Source organism: Ptychodera flava, chromosome 13, assembly GCF_041260155.1.
Source record: "Ptychodera flava strain L36383 chromosome 13, AS_Pfla_20210202, whole genome shotgun sequence".
NCBI classification, from domain to species: domain Eukaryota; kingdom Metazoa; phylum Hemichordata; class Enteropneusta; family Ptychoderidae; genus Ptychodera; species Ptychodera flava.
Genome location: NC_091940.1, coordinates 38,823,913 through 38,846,440, shown reverse-complemented (window position 1 = coordinate 38,846,440; position 22,528 = coordinate 38,823,913). Strand labels below are relative to the sequence as shown.

At 35.3% G+C, this 22,528-nt stretch overlaps 3 protein-coding genes across 6 annotated transcripts in view; 1 reads left to right on the top strand and 2 right to left on the bottom strand.

Annotated features, from left to right (window-relative positions):
- LOC139148430 (uncharacterized) overlaps positions 1–2,274 on the bottom strand; it is a 51,502-nt gene extending 49,228 nt beyond the window's left edge. For both annotated transcript variants that reach the window (XM_070719891.1, XM_070719892.1), the window contains exons 1-2: positions 1,934–2,274; positions 839–1,366 (exon numbers count right to left, since the gene is read on the bottom strand). In XM_070719891.1, coding sequence (XP_070575992.1) covers positions 839–1,251 — 413 coding nt within the window. In that variant the 5' untranslated portion in view covers positions 1,252–1,366; positions 1,934–2,274. The remainder of the gene's footprint in view (positions 1–838; positions 1,367–1,933) is intronic.
- Positions 2,275–3,582: 1,308 nt separating this feature from the next.
- LOC139148409 (ubiquitin-conjugating enzyme E2 variant 2-like) lies at positions 3,583–10,667 on the top strand. Its single transcript, XM_070719854.1, has 4 exons — positions 3,583–3,685; positions 5,891–6,033; positions 7,737–7,862; positions 8,771–10,667. The coding sequence occupies exons 1-4, from the start codon at positions 3,664–3,666 to the stop codon at positions 8,909–8,911; spliced, it is 432 nt and encodes a 143-aa protein (XP_070575955.1). The 5' UTR covers positions 3,583–3,663; the 3' UTR covers positions 8,912–10,667.
- A 2,650-nt stretch (positions 10,668–13,317) lies between these two features.
- Positions 13,318–22,528, bottom strand: part of LOC139148408 (uncharacterized) — a 59,970-nt gene continuing 50,759 nt past the window's right edge. For all 3 annotated transcript variants that reach the window (XM_070719850.1, XM_070719851.1, XM_070719853.1), the window contains exons 16-23: positions 22,054–22,206; positions 21,324–21,453; positions 20,755–20,787; positions 19,883–19,983; positions 19,201–19,284; positions 18,721–18,842; positions 17,777–18,086; positions 13,318–16,702 (exon numbers count right to left, since the gene is read on the bottom strand). In XM_070719850.1, coding sequence (XP_070575951.1) covers positions 16,373–16,702; positions 17,777–18,086; positions 18,721–18,842; positions 19,201–19,284; positions 19,883–19,983; positions 20,755–20,787; positions 21,324–21,453; positions 22,054–22,206 — 1,263 coding nt within the window. In that variant the 3' untranslated portion in view covers positions 13,318–16,372. The remainder of the gene's footprint in view (positions 16,703–17,776; positions 18,087–18,720; positions 18,843–19,200; positions 19,285–19,882; positions 19,984–20,754; positions 20,788–21,323; positions 21,454–22,053; positions 22,207–22,528) is intronic.

Here is a 22,528-nt window from a genome sequence, read left to right as displayed (position 1 = left end):
ACATTCCTATAGAGTGTGGATAAACATTTCCATGTGTTTGTTATGTCCATGTCTGGATTGTACTATCCATAATAGCAAAATCCCCTCCTGACAATTTTCCCACAGAAAGGAACAGCCAGTGACACTTCTTGTCTTAGTTTCTTGTACGTTCAGACAAAAACAGTAATATCAACACAGCCTTTTCTATTATTACAATGTTCCAGATATCTACAACCTGTAATGACATTAAACATGATAACAGTACTGATATAGAACTAAAATGTCAATATTATTTTACAATCAACAAATGTTGAATAAAGAAAGCAAATACCTCTAAGACTCTTTAAATTACACAAAACTCATTGTGATGTTATGTGCAATGAAAGAAAAGAGATGTGTTTCTAATCTTTTCATCTCAAGTGTTTCAGAGAATGTCTACCTTTCTCTGACTATCTTCAAGACTTAACTTCTAGAGCAGAATTGGCAGATATATCCATGCTTAGGATAAAAATTCACCACCTCATAAATATTACAAAACAACAGTTAGACTGTTTACGCACGGAAAATAAATCATATAATAGCATATTAGCTGAGAAGTAAGAAAGGATGGACATTACTGCAAGGGGAGGTTCTGGCCATTTTATGAATCTACATCAAAACTATAACAAAACTCAGTGTAATTAGCTGCCTACTTAACTGCACTCTCAACTGTTGAGGACTTCAGTAGATTGTAACCCTTCCACCTCCATTTTTCAGTCTTGAAATCCAACTTTGCCATAGAAAATAACATCAACTGGACCAAACCATGGTGGTGAAAGGGTTAAAACTACCATGAAATGTTGTTCTCACTATGACTTACCATTTGAGAAAGTCATCTAGCAAATCGTTAAGTCGGCCTTTCAGTAGTACGTCTTCTTCTGATGTTGGGCAAGTTGGCTGTGATCCCAGGCCATGGCTGCATTCTAGTTTGTTCTCTTTGTTGAGAGCTTCAGACCAGCCGTAACGTCTCTCAAACAGATAGCTGGTGAATCTCTTCAAATTTTCAATGTTTGTCAGCAGTTTTTCAGGTTGTTTGTCGGGAAATGGATTGTTCGAGTTTGAGTCATCTCCAAGTGTACTAGAAGCTAGTTCTAGCCATTCTTGTTCCAAGTCCTCAATAGACAACGCTCCTCTGTCAGGTATCAACTCTTTTTCCAAAGCGCCAAGAGCATCTACTTCACGGCTTGTACATGATGCTTCAATTAAATCTTTCAAGGGATCTTCTGTCTCCATGATGTAGGATCAAAGTTTGCCTTTCACTCAGAATATCAGCTCATCAATATATAACTGCTAGTCCAACCAAACAACTTGTGACCGAAAAGCGTCTTGGAAACTGTGACTTGAGACTCTGTGAGATGAGAGTAGTGTGAAACAAAAAGGATTAAACAATGATACACTAACCCATCAAGGATGATCTAACGTCATTATAGTCAACAGGTCCATACTTGCAAAGGTAAAATAATACATGCAGAGTAAAAGCATATGACCCCTCAGTAATATAACAAAGTTAATTGCTCCACAGTAGCTTGAATAATATTATGTCTAAAACCTTTCAAATGACTGCCCTGATGTCCTTTGGATGCATCCACACTCCTTTATTTGGTTTACATGTAATTGCTGTGAGATGATAATACTATAGCGTCAGAAAATCGCCAATGAAGCGACGACGATATGATCTGAGACGTCTGTTGCATTTTCTTTTCCAATCTATAGCACTGACAATTTTGTACTCGCCTGTAACTGCCATGCTCGTTACAGCATACCATAAAATAAAATCAATGAAATTCCCCGAGCGGGGTAAATAAAATCCTCTTTGGCAACTCAACGCCGAAGGGCCGAAGGTATGAGATGTTCACTTCGCGCAAGCCATTGTTACCATGACAAAGCGTGATAACGGACAAATAACGGTCCTTACCATACGTTTGACACCTCCCTGTGTGTAGGTAGCCAGCTGCCGCGATGATCTCGGCTCGTCTGCATATCAAGAGAGAGAGTAGTCTACAGGTGTTGATTGCAGTGCCATACAGTGTACTGTCCTCCAGCCTAAAGTCGAGGCATACAAATGTATCAAGACCTTCTCTGGACTGAAATAAACGCCTAAACCCTATGTGTAAGATACCTCAAGTCGAACGTACTCATACAGACCAGACTTCTCCGTTGCAACAGCCTACCTCGTTGCTATGGGCAATTCCAATGCAATTTCACAGAAAGCTCTCCGGCACGGGATTCAGTTTACAAAACTATCCGCCATAATGTATGTTGACCGGCACGACGCTAGAGGGCGGTAAACTGTATGCTCATGGTGTTTATGAGTGCTGGTCATCGCCCTTCTCGCAGACTGCCATCGCAGATGACGAAGACTATCGAAAACAGTTGCACAGCCATGCTTGAGCACAGCTTAAACAATATACTCATTTTTTTTATTTTCAATTTACATGTGTACATAAATTGATTTAATTTTTCTATGTCACATGTTGTTTACAATAACTTTCCCCAGTTATGAATTAAAAAGAAGAGCAAAAACTTGTTTTGTTATCTAAGACGTTATAGGCTTGAAAAGAGCATAAGCGCTTGTACAACTAAATGGTAACCAAACAATATTTTTTTTGTGTGACACTTTAATGTTGTCGGATAAATACAGTATAGGAAATTCATCAATCTCAACATTATCTTATATGTGTCTTTTAGAATTTTAATTCATATAATGCAGCATGAACACAAAAGATGTAGGAATTCTAGAGTTAATATAAACCTAGTAACATCTCTATTTATTTTTTAAATGCTTCTGAGGGAAAATATGGTTTGCTTTATAAAATTATTTGTTGGATATGAAGATAATAAACTGCAGAAAACTGATCACAAAACTTTGTATTTCTGATCACTACTTGCAAATAGAGATGGGCAGCAAGCTACTTGCAAATAGAGTTGAGCATATCAAAGGCTTCTTGCAAAGAGAAATGGGTAGGTCAAAACCAAAAATTCCGCATGAAAACAGATTTTGTAAGTCTTCAGTGGAGGATGAATTCTAGTGTTTAATGAAGTGTCCTAAATGTAAAGATAGAAGTTCTCTTCCTATCGGTTACACTGTAAGTTGTATCATCCTAGATTTGAAAGTGTTAAAATGCAAGAGAGAAGTTTTGTACATGTTTACTTCAGATGTCAAGTTTACCTCTCATGAAATATAAGTGCCTCCCAGCAGCAGAACAAAACATTGACAACTATGCTTTATGCAATGTTAAATTAATTTACAGTGTGGTTTAAATATTGTGCACTTTCCTCTTTCCGAAGTGTGTTGTTGTGCAATAAAGTTGATGGAAAGCGGGATTGATTAAAACCTAGCTGTTATCATTCTCTGCCTCTTATAGGATGTAACAGAAGGTAGCTTTGGGAGTTACAAGGACTGCACGACTGTACACTGGTAATGGAAAACACGAGGGCCTTCGCCTTTTCCGATGCCCTTTGACAGTTTGTGCATGCTTTTCAGCATCACTTGCTTTGACCTAGTTCGTTATAATATGCATTGTACTGCAGTCCAGACGTAAAGCTTTCTGGCAATGTAGCAGCTCTCTTTCCGAGGAGGGCGCTCTTCAGTTGCTTGATCGTGGCTGTCTTTGCAGGGGGCCCACCCGTTTCGTCAAACACAAAATGGCGGCGCCCAGTCAGGTTGGTAAGTTGCGTTCCGAATGTTTTGTTTCCAAGCAAGAATATTTGCCCTTAACGAAGGAAATTTCCTTTTTTCTTTAGAGAGTTTGGTATTTTAATTATTATTGTGAAAATCTGTCGCGCCAAACTGACCACCTAGTGAGATTTTTGTGCGTTATTTCGTGAGAAAGCACGCTGATGGAAAACCACCTACCGTACTTTGTGTCTCCCGATCGGATCTGGCTCAGGCGACACACCGGTAGCTTCGAATCAAAAATGTAAAAGAAATTACATTGTCAAGTGCTAGAATATTATGCATTCAAAGATTTTCAACCTTTCAATGATTTTGATGTTAAATTTGAACAACGTTCGATATTTTGCGATTTCCGGCCTAGAAGCAAGGAGGATGTGTTTGTCTTGTCATGGGGTCCAAAATTTGCATGTCATGGCAATGACCCTGATGGCAGCCCGTTCATTTTTGGCCGTTTTAACGCAGCTTAACCACACTCAGGAAGTCAAACCCGTGAAACCCAGTTAGAACTAGTTTTACTTCCTCAAAATCTGTACCCAGCTCCGTAAATTGCACCGGAAATTGACGTTGTTGTGAGCACCGAGACAAGCAAGAAGTCATGGTTGAATGTCGTGCGCCACCACAATGTTAATGTCGTTGACTTTAGTGTTTGGGTATCATGATTGATTCCAGGAATTGATTACAACGATGATCCATCAATAATCAAGGACGACTTGTTCTCAACAAGTGTCCATATGAAATATTCAAATTGATAGAGATCTTGATGGTAAAATCTTGATAGAATCAAAAGCATTAAAACTGATCCTTCTATTCTCACATCCCAACATCATTTCAATATTGTTCAGTCTAATGCATGGCTTGAAACATTTTTGTCATATGTCTACATATTGTGTAGCTACAAAATGCCTTGATGGCTGAATAGATAGTTTTTGGTGTATTGTTGTTGGTATATTATCGTTGGTATATCGTTGTGAAAGGAAACCATGTGTATTTTCACAAGGATTGCCAGTATGACTTGGTTTCAACTCTCAATATGACTTGGTGGATACACCAGTGAGAACCTAGAGTAGAGGCCAGGAATGCCAGGAACATTGTTGCTTGCCTAACCAAAGACAAATTTGTATTGCAGTATTAATGATAATTAATTTCTTGATATACCCGTTGTCTTAATTGCAAACCAAGTCTCTGAATGATGCAATTTTTGTGGAGAATGAAATGTGCATTTTCCCAATATTCCGACCTCATTCAAATATACAAATATTTGCTTTTGAATTTGCAGAATCCAAGCATAGACCCTTAAAAAAAATATGATCCAAGATAGTCTTGTATCCCTTCTTGAAACGTACAGGTGGACGTAGATACAGTTGTTCTTGTCATTGGTTTTTTGATAGTCCGTAAATAGAAGAGTAAATCAGTGATAGGAGACCTCTTTCCTCATTTGGCGTTCTGTGATATATCATTTTATGCGTGAGAGGAGAAAGTCTGACTTTCAGTTCTTTTATATCTCCAAAATTTCAGTAAATGTAGAGGTTTAGTTGATCTTGTTTATCTCAACCCATCACCTGTGAATGAGTCTGTTCAAATCATAGAGCTGACGAAAATCAGAGCAAGACCAACGTTCCCATACATGTAGTTCATATTACTTGCTACTTCTGTCTGATATATTACACTGTCTTTCAAAGACATACAAGAGCCTACTGACACTGCTGTTAGGGTGTTGCATTGTCCCTTAGATATCATCATGTCTAATTTTGTGCCTCTCTCATGATAAAAAGAAAGCCACAACAAAACTAGCCTTTCCAAAATCCCCAATAACAGGCCCTGGTTATTATTTAAGTAGAATATTTTGCTATTGTCAGATATGAACGCAGTTATCTTATCAATTATCTAAACATGCCTAGTATTGCGCTTACTTTGTTCCTGGCACAGATAATGAAATAACATAATTTCACAGCAAAGTAGGTCATTACTCTTTGTATGCAGCATTGCCCATGTATGCATCATGTAATATAATATAATATTTCAACAATATAGGGTGAGATAAAAGAAGAGAACATTTGGAAGAAAGACATTTTCATGAGTCAAAAATAGTCCAAAACCGTAACAAACTGTACCAAAATGCCATGAACTTCATGAGTTTGTTATTAACAATAATATCATGTTTGTGTCATCTTTTGTTGTACTTGCACGGTGATCCAGTCGTTCCTCGCAATTTCCGTTTGATGGATGAGTTGGAGGAGGGTCAGAAAGGTGGAAGTGATGGTACTATAAGCTGGGGTTTAGAAGATGATGATGATATTTCAATGTCAAGGTGGACTGGTATGATCATTGGACCCCCAAGGGTGAGTTCTAATACACTATTACATATGTAGCACAGTTAGCTGACACTGCAGGGCCCATACTTCTGGTACTTGCACTGCAGGGTACTTACTACTGGTATTTGCACTGCAGTACAAATACCAAAAACATTATGACATAAGTGTATGTTAATGAGCACCAGTAACTGGGGCTATTTTTGTTTGTAAACAATCATTATTTGTAAACAAACCAAAAACGGTCATCTGCAAGCTGTACTTCTTCACATGAGCTATAACTTTTCGGCATGGAAGCTTTCAGAAACAATAGCTATAACAAAGCTTACATGAGGTGCTGTCATAGTATTCCTCTGTATACTGAAGTGTGTTTCATTTGACTTCTACACCAATTTGCTGACAGTCTACAACTATGTCTCTTCAGGACCAACAATGGCAAATAAATGGTTCTTTCCCAAAGAAGGATAGTCACAGATAAACCAATATGTGCATCTCTCATTTATAAATGAAAATTTTTTACCAAATCAAGTTTGATTTATGCTGGTGCAAGTGTCACTGTTGATAAACCCCAATTAGTCTGTGTTAATGCTGATAAATTGTTGATGATAGCTGAACAAATCACAATATATATATATTGTAATAGAGCTGATCGTTGGTTTGTTACTAAATACCCTAGTCCAGCAATATGAAACTGCATTTATACTAGGGAAGGGGCTTACACTAGAGCAACCCTATCTTTTCTGCCACACACACTAAATTTATGCTAATTTATGTAGGATTATTGAACATTACTCTAACTTTCAATCACTTTCAAAAATCTATTTAGTCAAACAGAAATTGTAAAAGATAAATACACTGAAAAGATTTGACTAACTATTCTATCGTGTAAGAGTAATTTCCAAAAGTCGTGTCATAATTTTTGTACAGATATCTATTTTTGGATATTAATGATGCAACTCTGACATCATCTGAAACTGACGCTATTACCAGTATGCAATGACCCTCAAATTTCATTATTATATATGGCAAGTCTCAAAGCTATAAAATATTGAATTGCCTTGGCCTAGAAAACTGTACACTGTAATGTATAGTGTACATGTCAAATCTGATTCTGAAGAATCAAAAGTTTAAGGAAGAAAATTTTGCATCTTCAAAGATGAAGATAACATGTATGCAGGTTTCCTTGAGAAGTATTGTCAATGCAAGACAATGGGACAAGATTATGCTAATTATTTCCAAATATGAAAAGACAAATCAAAGGTAGCATAAGTTATTATTGAATGCCTGGCAAGAGTTAGAGTGCATTCCTTAAACATTCAACTCTGATGAACTGAGTTGAAAATAATCTCAGTCAAACCAATAATTTAAACCATTTCCACAAGTGCTGTGATATTTTCATGTATTATTGCTCCAATATCCAGCAGAGTTATTAATATCAGTGTCCTGTCTGTATCATATTCCATTCTTTTGAAACTGAACATGTTATGTTTTTGGCATACAGGTGTTCAACAAAATTCAATGTAACCAGAGGTGGCTGAGCTGTTCAGCACTTAATAATATTGGTACAACCCAATTCTTTTCAATGGTGGTTGAAACCATTCTCTTGCAAAAAAGGGGTAAAATGGGTGATACCCACAAAGGATAGTACAGACATAGAGAACAAGTATCAATGCATAAACACAATATGATGTATACATCTTGACATACTTTGTTTGTTTTATACTGATTTTCAGTGTCCTTATGAGAACCGAATCTACAGTTTGAAGGTAGATTGTGGCAGCCATTATCCTGATGAGTGTCCCAATGTAAGGTTTATCACTAGAGTCAATATGAATGGAGTTAATAGTAGTAATGGAATTGTAAGTACCTTATCAATACTGATAACATAGTCTTAGTGGCAGAATATTCATAAATTTCAACGTGTATGGTTCATGGAAGGCAAGCCTTTTGATTATGTGCATAGTTTATTGTTCCTATATTTTCTCTTGCTTTTTTTTCTTTATTCAAATTGACATTAATATTAAAGTGCTAGTAATAATAACTTATGGTGATTTTTTCACTATTTTCGTTTTAAATGTCAAATATAATTTCTTGTTCTACTTTCCGAAGTATGTTTATATACACAGTATTGAGCTTGTCAACTCAGCCCATGCATGTGTAAACTGCATTGTTACTCTAGTCTGGAAGAGAATTCCAATATAGACGATAAGAGTGTAATTTACACACATAGATTTAATGTTGACAAGCTTACATGTAATAGTGGGTGTTTCAACATTTCCTCAGGAGTAGAATAAGAACTTGCCATTGACATACAAAATGAAAGATAAAGAAAAATCATCAAAAGTTAGTATCACTGGTCCTTTATTATAAAGATTATCAGAATAGTACTAAGTAGTTGTAACATGGGCTTTATCAACCATATAGACAGTTTGCACAAGAGTATAGTTCTATAGACTCGCAATTATTGAAAAGAAGAAATTGTTAGAATATTGTTGAATTGTCATAGAGCACAGCATGATCCCAGAATCCTAGTCTTGCTGCCTAAGGTATTCAAAAATATCATAGTTGTAGTAATTTTAGAAAAAAATTACATGGACAAGCAGCATTTATCTGTTTGCATACAGTCACTATCAGATCAATAAACAAGGGACTTGCTATCTCTGAAATAAAGTCTGGTATATGATCGGTGAATACCCATTTAGTTTGTCTATATCATTACCACTGTACGTAGAGATAGCTGATAATTCTCATTTTTCTCCCACCACAGATTGATCGTAAATCATGTCAGGTACTAGCACGGTGGCAAAGAAGCTTTACAATTAAGACCCTATTGCAAGAACTAAGAAGAATGATGACCCTAAAAGAGAACGCAAAATTACCACAACCCCCTGAAGGCAGCACATTTTAGCACCATCATTGTTGCAGCTTGCTGCTGTAAACGTCGATTTTGCTTCCGTTTTAAAAAAAACATTAGAGATCAAAATACTGCAACAAAACTTAAAGCATTTCTGTAAGTCAACCATAATCTATACTGCTTAATGTTTGAAATGAAATGACAATACGGTATAGTTGTTATACACAGAATATTGATATTGTATTAAACTTTGCAAAACTTGCTCAGCAATATTCAGGGCATACTTACAGGTGGGCTGAAATATAAGAAGGGAGAGAAAGGACATATACTCTATCAGAAATCATTAAAAATACATCGCGGAAGCAAAATCGATGGCCACTGTTCATATCTATGGATATTTATCTTTTTTCAGAAAGATACAAAAAAAAATGAGCTTGGCAAAAAAATACATGAGAAAGGAAATCAGAGTTGCCCTTTGTATCAGGTATTTCCCTTCTCCTCCGAGAACTTGACCGCAAATTTTTGTTCTCGCGTCCTAGTTTTCTCTCATTTTTGTTTTTTCTGTATTTACACCCATAAAACATGAAAAAAATCCAGACAGATGCTTTGCAATAAAATTTCCTTCGGAGTGATAAATAATATCATTTTAAGTTTTACTCTCTTCTCTTATGTGTTGTAAAACCCATCCATAACTATAACATAAAAAAGATCAACATAGCGATTCAAAAATACTTCTCATGATACAATAGTAATCCTGTGATTGTTACTTTTTAAAAATTTTTTTCTTCACAGTAATGTGATATTCCTAACATAGAATTGAAACTATTTTCTATGTGTTCTATTCACCTTAAATCTTTTAGGATAGACTTCCCTTCATGGCTTCGTGGTGTGATAACAAAATAGTATATAGTGCAACCACAATAACAAATTGTTAAAAAATACCAAAAAAAATACAGTCCAGAGCTGTAGTGACTACATAGTTATTTTTAGTTTTAGATAAATAACTTCATGTGAGGCAGCGATGTTGAAACCTTCATGGTCTGTCTTTAAGACTGGTTAAGCTAACTCATGAGCTTTAGACGAAATCTTTTTGAATCAGGCTTGATGAAGATAGTTGCTGTTTTTAGACCAGATTTTGCTGTAGTTAATGTGCATAGCTAATCAAAAGGTGTTGTCCACACTTCTGGCATAGCTGAGACATTACAAGGAGAAAGGGATGACTTTCTTGTGATGGGATTTAGCAAGTGTTACATGAACCGTAACACTCAGAGCATCTGCCCATGTGCATCTGTTGAAAGATACCACAAAACTCTGCTTTATTAAAATTAAGATTTCAGTTCAAGATGTTGCTGTGTAAACACAAAAGTTTAGTTTATGCATAACCTTCGGTGAGATTTGTTGAACATTGTCAATGACCAATGAAAATTGATTGAAAATGGAAACATCTATGCGCTGAATGTGAACAACCAATGGTATTTAAGTAAAACATGTATAGATTTACATAATCCTTGTATCGACTAACCACAATAGAGTATACAAGTAGATTTAATTTCGTCAGCTGTATATTAAATGGATGCTTGAAACTGAACTTCACCAGATGTTGTTAAAGCAAACATGCTTTTTTTTGATTGATACTTCATGCATAACAAGTCTTGAAGATTATTCAGAGTTTTTTGAAATAGTTTTATTTGCCCTCCCTCCAAGTAGCCATTGCTAATACAATGTGTATGTCAAAAAAATTCACAAAGTATCTCTCCTTTTCTGTTTGTTGATCCGCTATTTTTTGTGAATAAACATGTAAGAAAACAAAGTGTCTGTGCTTGAAGTGTTTCTGTTGTATGTTCCAAACCCATAAGCCGAGTGATGCTGTCACCTCATCAGCTGTTACTATTGATACATTTTCCATTATTTTATTCTGCTTGTAAATACAGTTTTGTGTTCTGCTCCTAACAAACATGTTGAAATGGTGAGTGGTCCAGTTAATAACACAGCCTGTACAGTGTATGTATGTGATGTCGGTGTCATTGTTGACAAGAAATTCCGGACCAGAATTTATTTTGTCAGGACCACCAATACATATTGTACACAATGGCTGTTTCCAAGGCCAACATTTTGTTTCAACCATAATGAATGTGAATGTTATCTTGAACAGAAATAATAAAAATATCTAAAGTTACTGGCATCACTCTAAATCTCTTTGCAGTCATTGGCTATGCTATTGTTATGTGCAAACTATGGTGACAGCTGCCCACATTTCTGACTTGTTTGCCTTTTGCTTCTTGTCAGTGTTTTTCGTCACAAGACATTATACATGATTATCTAATTTCCAAATGAGTTTCCAGAGACTTCTGACACAAATGACGTAACAATCTGGACAACCCCAGCTCCTATTTTGATACCACTGTGATCAGTATTTCAGCATTTCTCAGTTGTTACTTGAAGCACTGCACCCTTAGGTACACAACCACAGGTGTAGTAAAACAACACGTAGAAAAGTCTATACTCTATCAGCAAATGTAAACACTTTATATATCCCTTCGTGAGGTTTTATAATCCTGTGCTGAACTACATACCAGAACAAGGCATCTTGACAATGTACACAGTGCAGTGAATGGCACAATGGAACTACTGGTAAGGTGTTTCAACGGTGAAAACCACCTCACCTTTGAGTTGTTCCATGCATTGGAATGTGTGTTATGTAACAGACCTGTGTTTTGTTTCATTCACTGTTTGGTATCATATGCATTTCACCGTGGACCCTTTTTTCGGAGGGTCTTATATGATTTCACAAAGAACTAGCATGAAGGTCAAAAGGTTTATTGTCGATGAAATGCCTCTCACCATACATGTACAACAGAATTATCTAGACCAAGTCTAGAAATTTCAAAAGCACACCATTTATTGCTTTTATAAATTTCTGTGTCATTTCAAAGAATATAGAGGGAGTACAACAATGAAGTCATGACAGTCAACGTAAGTTTATTGGATAACCCATTGACCTTCGCAAATATTTCTCAAGGATTATGGGTACCCACATGAAACATGCATTTTATAATAATCATGTATTTCTGTCCTAAAACTATCAAACTTAATGGTTTCCTGTACACGTTTTGTTATAGCCTGTGTCTGTTTTATTGCGTTGGTCCTTTGTATGCACATTGTACTGACCATGATAGATGGCAGGTCAGGACAATATACAAGAATACAATGCCAACGCAGAGAGCTTACATAGCTTTCAGAAGCAATTATGTCATTTACAGTGGAAGCTATGTAATTATTCCAACATTCTGCTTCAAGGCTGCAGTTTTTCCTCGAAAGCGAAAGGCTCAAACTTGTCATCAAGCTTAATTCCTTACAGAAACTTTAACTATTCTCTTTAAGGATAACAAAATAAAAGTCAGAGATCACCGTGCAAATTTAGATACTAGAATAGCAGCCAGCCATTCCTGCAAATACTGATATTTGAAAGTCTTTGTGACCTCTGTCTCTAATATCTCAATGGAAAATGAAATGTTTGATTTTTGCAAAACTGAGACGTTGAAAACTTCATACACTCCAACAGCTTGACAATGAGTCAATTAATACAAGCAGTATATATACAGAGTATTGTGACAATTTGAGTTTGAATATATCTGGCCTTGATGCCCAGTGGTCTGTAACAATTGTGTTGTGTCTTGTCGTCTCTGCAGGTTATTCATTATTTTCTATGCTATTAGGATGTACATCTATAGCTCAGACTGAGTTTCAAAAGAAATATGGTATCATATGATTTTCCATGAAAAAAAGCCACAGCTAGTACAGAGAAACACACTTGGTAATATTAACTGCATTACTTTTATGGAATTAATCTACCTGTGGACATGTTACACTTCACGTAATACTACATTTTGGGCAATAGTTCTCAAATAGTGGACATTTTTCTGTTTGTTTCAGATAGAAATTTTTCATGGTGCTCTAAACTAGATGAAGTTCCAGACATTCACTTACAGTAAAATGTACTGAGTACAAATATCCCTAGGGTTCAGTATCTTCAAAATGGGTATGTTTAGTCACTTGCAGAACAGTAAGCGACAGCTTCTTGTTTTTTTCACCAGTGATTGGAGTGTTACCCTTCAGCCGAAAGATTCAGTTGTGTGAGGGCGCCCTTTGACATCGGATCCAACAAAGGGGTCGAAGGTCACATAATGTCAACACAGTAATATTCATGCCTTTGGAAAATGAAGGTGTTAATATAATTCACTAATATTTACCAATGATGTTTTCATTATTGATAGATATGAATACTTTATTCATTAATACACTTTGCAAAAATTAATATTATGTCACATTTCAAGCAGCAGATTTTGTCAGCAACTTCGTTACAACTATCGTTGGTTTTTTTTTCAGGACACTTAAATAATCATGGTTGCTCTACCCCTGGGGTAGAGTGACCATAAAATAATGAATCTATTATGCACCAGTTTGAGTTTTGTATATGTTTGTTTATTCGTGTTCAAATATTCCTAGAATCAAAGTAGGAAATCATTGGTGTAAATCATGTATGTCATTCGAGTCATGATTCGTTGGCAAAAAATGTTCAGTTATTGAGTTAGCGGTAAATATGGCTTGACATTGAAAAGTGAAAAAGTTTTATAATTACACAACTGTACATTTAATTGATTATTTGGATCAATGGATCCATGCAGTTTGAGGATGGGGGTTGTTTGTCTGATTTTAAAACAGAAGTTTGAAAGCATATACAGAAAAGTATATACGGAAAAGTCAATGACATTTATAACTTGACAAAAAGCAAAATAAATCTATGATAGTTATTTCAAGGTGTATTTATTGATATTACACTGAGCATGTAAATATTGATTTTTTTTTTAAAATGCTTTGCGAATGTGTTTGTCTATATTGACTACTGTGTATATGAAATAAATGACTTCCTACTGCCTTCTTTGGTTTGCATCACAGACAGGAAAAAAAAAACACTACAAAAATCTTCCACAATGTTCAAATATTTCTAGAAACTACACTCACCATTGTCTGCCCTAGTTCTGTACATAGCTATTAATGATACAATGCCATGATTTAAGATGAAGCATAAACGGTTTACTACAAAACAATTTGTACAAAATTGCACCTTTTAATGAAGTGTGTAAGGTCATGATTAACAGTAGAATCTTGACTACTTATTGACAACAACTCTGTGATTCAAAAGGCCTTCTATGAGTGTCTGCACTAAATCATGTTAATCTTTCAAAACATTGATTAGAAATATGCTGAACAAGTCTAGCTGTTGAATAAAAAATAATATGCACTGGTTACTGCAGTGTTACTTACAAATACAAGACAAAATTGAAATCATATCAGAGCCGCAACAAAGACACATTCATACTCATGCATATATGTACTTGACCAAAGTGTCTAATTTACGTGTCAAAAAACCAGTCTATTTGTCACTCTGTTCATTCAAATTTGAAGTGTCACCATGTATATAAACCAAGGAATGGACTCTTGCATACTTCCTATTGACTGTTCCTGGTATGAAAACACTTCCTGAATAAAAGGAAGTTACATAAAGTGTCAAATTCACCATCATGTTGATAATGTGATAAATTCAAACACATAACAATGACATGAATAGTTTTGAACTTGCCATTTTTTTGTAATACCCAAAGTGAAAAGTCTTTGTAAAATCAAACAAGCTTCTAAAGTGTAAATTTGCTTAATTTATGAATACACATGTTAATATTCATTGACAATGAATGGACAATATTGCAAGATTTGGGGCTTTTTCAATCATCCAAGGAAGAGAATTAACATTGATTTGCATATGTTGAGCTGAGTAAGGGGAAGACTTAACTATGAAGATTTTGCGGTTAAAAAGAAGGGGTCTTCGTAATTGTGCTCATAGGTCGTATGGGACCCATACAACCAATGTAAACACTGTACCCAAGGTATGTTATTGATTGATGAAAGTTAAAACATGTTTGTCATTATGTACATCATCAATTTTAAATGTTGCAGCAATGTTGACATGATGCATCTAGATATCGTGCATGAAATACAGTGTTCATAGGTAAGAAAGTTACACAGGCGCAGTTCCAACAACCTCTTCCTCTGTAGTTCATCAAGAAAATGGCTAAAAATATTACAAAAGATTACTGCATAGTCGACATACTTGACCTTAATTGTACATCACAAATTTTATGATATGTCGTCTTGAAAACATTTTTTAAACATGTGATGAAGTATGATACTATGTACTTAATATATCTCTATCACAAAGCACTGGATCAATGGTTGTAGAAAGACACCATACACTAATATCTTGCAGGATATTTACATTGACTGTCTTAAATGTAAACTGATATTTTTCTCGGAATATGAATTACCTGCAAGTTTGATTCAAAGATTTTGAACTCTCACCATGCAATAAATAAGGAGGGGAAAGAAGCTTGATTCCAGATTTCTATTTAGAAAGTAAGCTACTGGCTGTAATTCTGATGGTAAAATAGCATACAATTTTGCTGAATATATGTCTACAAACACAGAAATCAAAGCTCAAGCATGGACCATCCTCAGGTAGGTAACCTCTATACCGACATTTATGTCTTAAAAAGGGCCCCACCAACATGCATACATAGTAAAAGCTCCATTAGCACTTATTCAAAATTCAACAGGAAGTCACAATATATGGCATGTTGAATTCTTGTCATTAGATAGGATTTACATGATTTTTTTAGAGAGTATGTGATTGTATTTTTTTTTACAAATATCAGCACAAAATCATCAAATTAAGATGACATAATTTAAACTACTTTAAAAATTTAATATATAACGGAATACAGTATTAACCACATGTTGGAAATTTCTTAAAAATAGAAGCAAACACTCTATATTTGAAGAAAAGCTTACACTAGATACTGGTTCCTTCACAAGAAAGACTGTGGCTAATAAAAATTATCATTTTATACAATGGAAAAAGTACAAAATCTGACACATATGATGGTACATCTTGATTGCTAGCAGATTAAACAAATTGCCATGAAATATTGCATCAGCCACATTTCTTATGAACAGTGGAAGATTAAATTGCTTGCAATTATATTAAAGCTTAAGATAGCTTCAGAGCTTCAAGATATATGTACTTAGTTTGATTTGCTGAATAACAGTATCAGGAAGGGAGGGATTCATCCAAGGGATTGACAGGAACCTCTTTAAAAAAGTTCAACAATTTGATGTACATTTGTAATCTACCAAGAGGGTAATTTTTTTTCTCAATAAAACCTTTTAGGTTAACAAAGCTTCTGGCCCCTTCTTGATTGAGTATTCTTGAGTATTGAGTATTCCACACGATTTTGGCATAATCCTTTTGTTTCCTATGGAAATATTTGACCCCTCTACTGTTACTAGAGATTAAGGGATAGGCTGTAAGCACAGAATATCAAAAATAAATAAATATAGTGATATTTAAACATTTTGAAAAGGCTCCCGATTAACCAATGTTCAGAAAATCCAAAATCCTTTCTACTTTGTCGTATAACAGAATATCTTCTCAAGCCATTCTATAGCAACACTGGGGTTCTCTGCTCGCAATTTATAGGTTCTTTCTTCAGTCTCCAAAATAATGATTTTCCTTTCTTCATCTAACCCTGCTGGACATCCCTTCAGGTAGATGGAACCAAGATTCTTGTCGTTTTTCTTCTTGAAGTAATGCAGATGTCCCGTCTGTGAGAGTTCAAAGTAGCGTTTGTCCCATCGAGGTGAGAAGTGTTTACCACTGCTAAGTTTTTCCAGATAACCTTCATGAGTTGGTCTTCCCATCAAAGAGGGTGACAGCCTTTCCTTGGGTACCACCTGGAGTAATCGTTAAAAACAACAACAAACTTTAAAGCTACTGGTCTCCTATACAAGGTGAGACTATATCTGACCTGTATAGACACTGTCTTTGTTGTGTATGTTCAAGTTCACTGTTTTGACTAGTTCATGTATATCTGCAAACAATGATGGGTCTGCCCAAGGTCTTCATGGATGGGCCATGTTCTATCCATATAAAAGTATGCGCTGACAGCACAGACCTCAGCCATGTAAATGAAATTCAGACTAATTTATATATACATCATGGTTACGCTAATTTGAATACAAAATGGTTATGATGGTCATGACCACACCGTTTTTAAAGTGATGTGATCTTCCTCAGAGTCTATAAAATGCTGAAATCGTGACATATTAGTATTAATTGATGCAAAGTGTGTTAAAGTGCGGTTTAAGATACAGTAGTAAATTTGGTAATGTCAATAATATTGATAAATATTAATTTCCTTGGATCTGGCACTTCATATCTTCATCACAGCATTTACTGGCTCAGCAATATGATTTGACCACGACTAAACCATAGTAGAACTATTGCATACAGTGGGAAAGAATTCATTTTTATCGGCAAGGTACTTTGATGTGAGCAGTTAAAGTTTTGGCGTCTTGTAGAAATTGCTTCAGAAATAATTACGGCATAATTGCCGTGAAAGTTCTTATGACTTGCAGAAATCATTTCAGAAAAGAATTACCCCATAGTTGCCTCTCTAAACGTGATAGGACATGGGCAGAACAACAGGCATGCTACAGTTTGAATAGGCTAATCTTGATCAGACTTACTTTGTCAGGAGTGCAGTCTTATCAACTTAATATACTTTCAGTAAGCTTGATAGTGAAATGTATTGGTTCCAACAGGATTCTATCTGAGAACTGACATCCTACACGACACCTTTAGTCAGGGTTTGAGGGAGTCTGCAACCCTCCACCATAACATAATAGAATCTTTAAATCTGTATTTTAGAAAGCTGCCCCTCCCCAGTGAACTCAAACTGAAAAAGTTTATTGAACAGAAAGAGTTTGTATTTAATGCACCATAACACACGCAAGTAGAGTACTCACTGAATGATGTACAACTGGTGGGGGTGCCGACACACTTTGTGGTCTCTTCCTCCTTACTGGAGTTACAGGTCCTGATTTCTCTTCTGATGAACTACTAGTATCACTTGATTGCTGAATATGGGCAACAGTGTGCCCTCTTTGAAGTTCTGCCTTATGTACAACTGGAGAGCCCTCTGGTGTTGAAGTCTGATTGCTGACAGGCTGATGTCTTGGAGAATATTTCCTTGCATCTGACACATCTTTATTTGACATTGTGTTGTCATTGACCTTGTTTGGTAAGCTTGCTTTCATGATATTGGCCAAATTTCTTCTGTGGTAACAATAGCATTTAAAGAAAACAAAAGAATCAAGCAAATGCATGTACATGCTACACGTACATGTCACTGTATAGCTGCTGCAACTGTAGAATTTTAGAATCTGATATCAACATTTTTTCAAATATTTTTTGCTTATCTCTGTTTGCTTAAGTTCACTTATGGTAAGCAGACTACAGCAAAGACCTTGCAATTCAGTTTAAAGTGGCACTGCACATAACACACCAAATTTTGCTAAAAATCACTTTTTTGCAAAGATTCATTCAGTTTTCATTAATTTATTAACACAAGATTACAATATAGGATGGGTTGGTGAAATCATACTGATATTCTTTGCGTAGCATATGATGGGTCCTTGTCAAAAGTCATGGTCTCAATTCGTAATGATGCCGACACTGTGAGTTACCCTGTTCACCCCTTATTCCAAGTAAATGGGTCCACACTCACCATTGATACAATAAGTTTGGGCTAAACCATGGTGGTGAAATGTATAAAGTCTAATTTTGATAAAACACAGTTCAGAACAGAGACTGCTAAATAGACAGCTACTCAGGTGACTAAAAACTTTGAGAGACTGACCATGATACAAGGACACAATACAGAGGATGGGGAGAATTCAAAGAGCCTTACACTGGGCTTTCTTCAGTTTTCACATTGCTGGCTTTGACTTCTTTCTTGAAAGCTTTGATGAAATCAGCCACACATGAAAAGAATTCTTCAGATCCTATTCCTTTTGGTTCTCCATATTTTTCCTGAAATATGACAACAACAAACACTCTCAACTAAATGTATCTCATCATTTGAGTGAAACCTGAACTCAATTATCAATGGAGCCGAAGTTTTAAGAAGTTCCAAAATCCAGATAGCTATAGTGTGAACATTTTGTAGGTTTCAGGCAAAATTATTTAGATTCAAAACCAGTTAGATGAAGGCATAAAAAATGCCAAGATTAACATTTGATTCTGACATCAGAATAGCTGGGGAATCATTTCTGAAATAATCAAAATTTGACTCAGAAACCAATTAAACTTGTTATAGAATTAATAAAGAGGAATCAATTGGTCAATCCTTGGCATTAAACTGTTACTAAAAGCTGTTGAAGTAACTCACCAAGACTTTGTCGTAGAGCTTACTCATTTCACTACATGTCCCATGAAGCATCTTAAGTTTATTTTCATACTGGTCGACAAAGTCCTGTCAAGAAATTAAAAAGATCAAAGAAATTTGATCAGTGATTTAGCAAAGACAGGACAGTACTCTGTATGATGGAGCAAAAAGGAAAACACTGACAGGAAATAATACCTCAGTAGAGTTAAAACCATATTTTTTGGAATAAAGTTAAAACTTGCTAAATCTGTATCTTGATAATATCCAAGTGACACATCAATCCTATTCAAAATGGAAAGAGCGTAGTGCCTTATAAGTTTTGAGACGTCTGAACTCTGTGCGTCAATCCGGGAATTTTTTGAAATATCTTTGAGTCAGTTCTTATGAAGTATATAAAGTTTTTTGAGAGAAAGGTAATACCTTTGAGTAAATTGTGCATCAAATTGGATTTAATATAGAGGACACACTGGGAAAGAGGTAATGCCTCCATTCCATTGACCAAGATCTATTTGTGGCTAGCCATGAAGATTATTTAACAGATATTTTTTTCACAAAAATTTAAACACATGACGGGGTATAATGAGAGAAGTTTACAGAACAGTAATACATCCACAAATCACAGATCTGGTTTTGAACTACATCTTGAAATCAGCATTCACTCTAAGATTACAGATTTGATACATACGTCCACTTGTTTACAAAATCTGACATCCTGGTTTGTACTTTTCTTGTTCTTGGATATCTGGGTGGTGCTCTTTTTAATCTTGGTTAAATCTTTCTTCATCACTGCATGTGTGAAAAGTCAAATCATTCACATGTGAAGTCCATCTCTATAATATCATTCAGAGTTACTTGACTTTTCAGATAGTGAAAAAGATGGTTACCAAATTTCAATTGGTGCAGTTGAACAGAACAGGAGCACACTACACAAAGTTGACAGAAGAGCAGATAACTATCATAACAGTCATTCTTTCTCTGATGTTTTGAATTCTAAAATGGTTGCTGTGATGATGTACTGTAGCAAACTCCAACAGTAAATTCAGAGTTCAATACATTTATCCCAGGCTGAATAAGCAGAGTAGCCAGAGGATACAACAGGACGCTGTATTGTCATGTCAGTAACATTTTGCAAAGAACGCACTAAAGTTCAATCAAATGGAAACATAATTTTTCACTAGGGCTTAGTTTAAAAAAGTCTATGTCATTTAAAAACAAAATATTATCTAAGAGTGTTGTATTATATGCAAGTATAATGTTTTTAGTGTTAGTTGACATTTGGTTGTCAATATGTCAAATTTTAATACGAAGCAGAGATTAGACAAGTTGAACTTTAACCAATTTTAAAATTAAATTCTGAAGTCTGTGACACCTATACTCTTTGATAACTACATTTACAGACACTGTGCAAAGGTCATGTTTCTTTCCACTTATGACAACCTTATTGTTAATTCTGCAAAAAGTCACAGAGAGTAAATCTTTAACATCACACACTGCCCAAACTCTAAGAAAACTGACAGCCCACAGGGATATGGGGTATTACTGAATGAAAAAACTTACCATCAATTTCAGCTGTCAAAGCAATAGTTGAAGCTGAAATAAGATGAGGAGATGAAAATCAAAACTTTATCTATAAAGAATATTGTACATGTATAGGAAATGCCAAAAGTTTTGTTCAACTTTATTTTCAAAACAGACATCAAGAGCAAATAAAAACTGGTGATTAAACTGTTGGAAATGACTAAGAGTATTATATGTAACATTCACAGCTTCGTGAAGATTGAAGGCATATATGTAAGCTTTGCCATAATGGATATACACTATACAGTCAATACACTTTGACAATACATGTTTTCGTTGAGTGTTGTAAACCCATTTTGAACCAAAACCCCGGCATAGACCAATCCTAGTAATCATAATAAAAAGGTTACAGCAACTAAATGCTAAATGACTTAAATGTCAACAGTAAAAGGTCAAATTGCTTTGCTAAAATGTGTACACTTGCACTTGTACGATGTAAGTTGAAAATAACTGTCAGCCATATTATTTTTTCAAGAGCTTCACAGAGACTTGACAGACTTACCAAACAATACATGTATGAGTATATTGTATTGTGCATATTTACTTACCACAAGTTACCTGTTCTACGTTGGTAAGTTCTACAGTAAATGACAGCAACTCAGGTTCTGACTTGGTGATCTGTTCTACAAGATACTTCAGTAGTGTATACTTCTTATCTTTGCCTCGACAGTCTGCAAGCTGTAGTATTAAAAGTGATCAAAACATTTAGGCTTACTCACACAGCTATGAAAAGGTGGTAAATACATATATGGTGTCCAGTGTATTAATACAGAGTATCTGTAATTGTGCTTAGTTTCACAACTTTTCATCTCTGTGTTGCATTGGGATGAGAGTACATGTTACAGAGTGTCCAACATCATTTCCATCAAAAATCACAAGCTGAAAAGTCACACAAAGCACTGGAGAAATTAACATATCTAAAGTTTTCAGTACAGAGCAGTTTATGGCAGAGCTTGTATTATAATTCTAATTTGCTTGTGTAAAAAAAAAAGGTCTTACTGCGCTATAATAATGATAGCACTCTATAAAGGATGCTTACAAATGGATGAAATGTTCATGGAAAGTGAAAGAGTTCAGGTTGAGACAATGATAGCATTTATCTGGAAGGAAGTTTTACACGAATATGAAGAAATCTAGTCTGTGTGACTCAGTATACATGTACTTGATTGCAGTCAGAAAAACCAGGATGGTACCACAATATTTAAATAGCAAAAAACCTTCATGAAACTAATGGGACAAAAAAGTTGGAGTAGCAAATACGGTGTGGTAAATATTGACCTTGGTGAGTGTTCCAAGTTTAAATCCATATGCAGTTCCTTTGTTGCTGTTACTGTTCATGTAGTTTCCAATTGCCAGGATGTATTCCAACACTGTGATAAACTTTTCACTTGTGTAGAGTTCTCTGCATGCATTGAGAATTGTCTCAATTGTCTGTAGGGTTGAAGAACAAGCATGGTATTATTGATGTAAAGTGACACAAAGTTACAATACATGTATCTGCCAACATTGCAATGATCAATGCGTCTCACTGGGTAAAGAGATACATGTAACTCATCCATCTTTCAGTATTACATGAATTTTGATTATTTTTACTACATGTATTAAAGTTTGTATTCTAACCACTTGAATGATGATTGGTTAGCTAGCCTGCATGTGTGCAAACCTCTCTTTCAGGCACAACATCTTAATGCTTCAGTGACTTACTGTATGGACTGTATGGTATTTACCAGACCTTTATGTCTGACTCATTGGA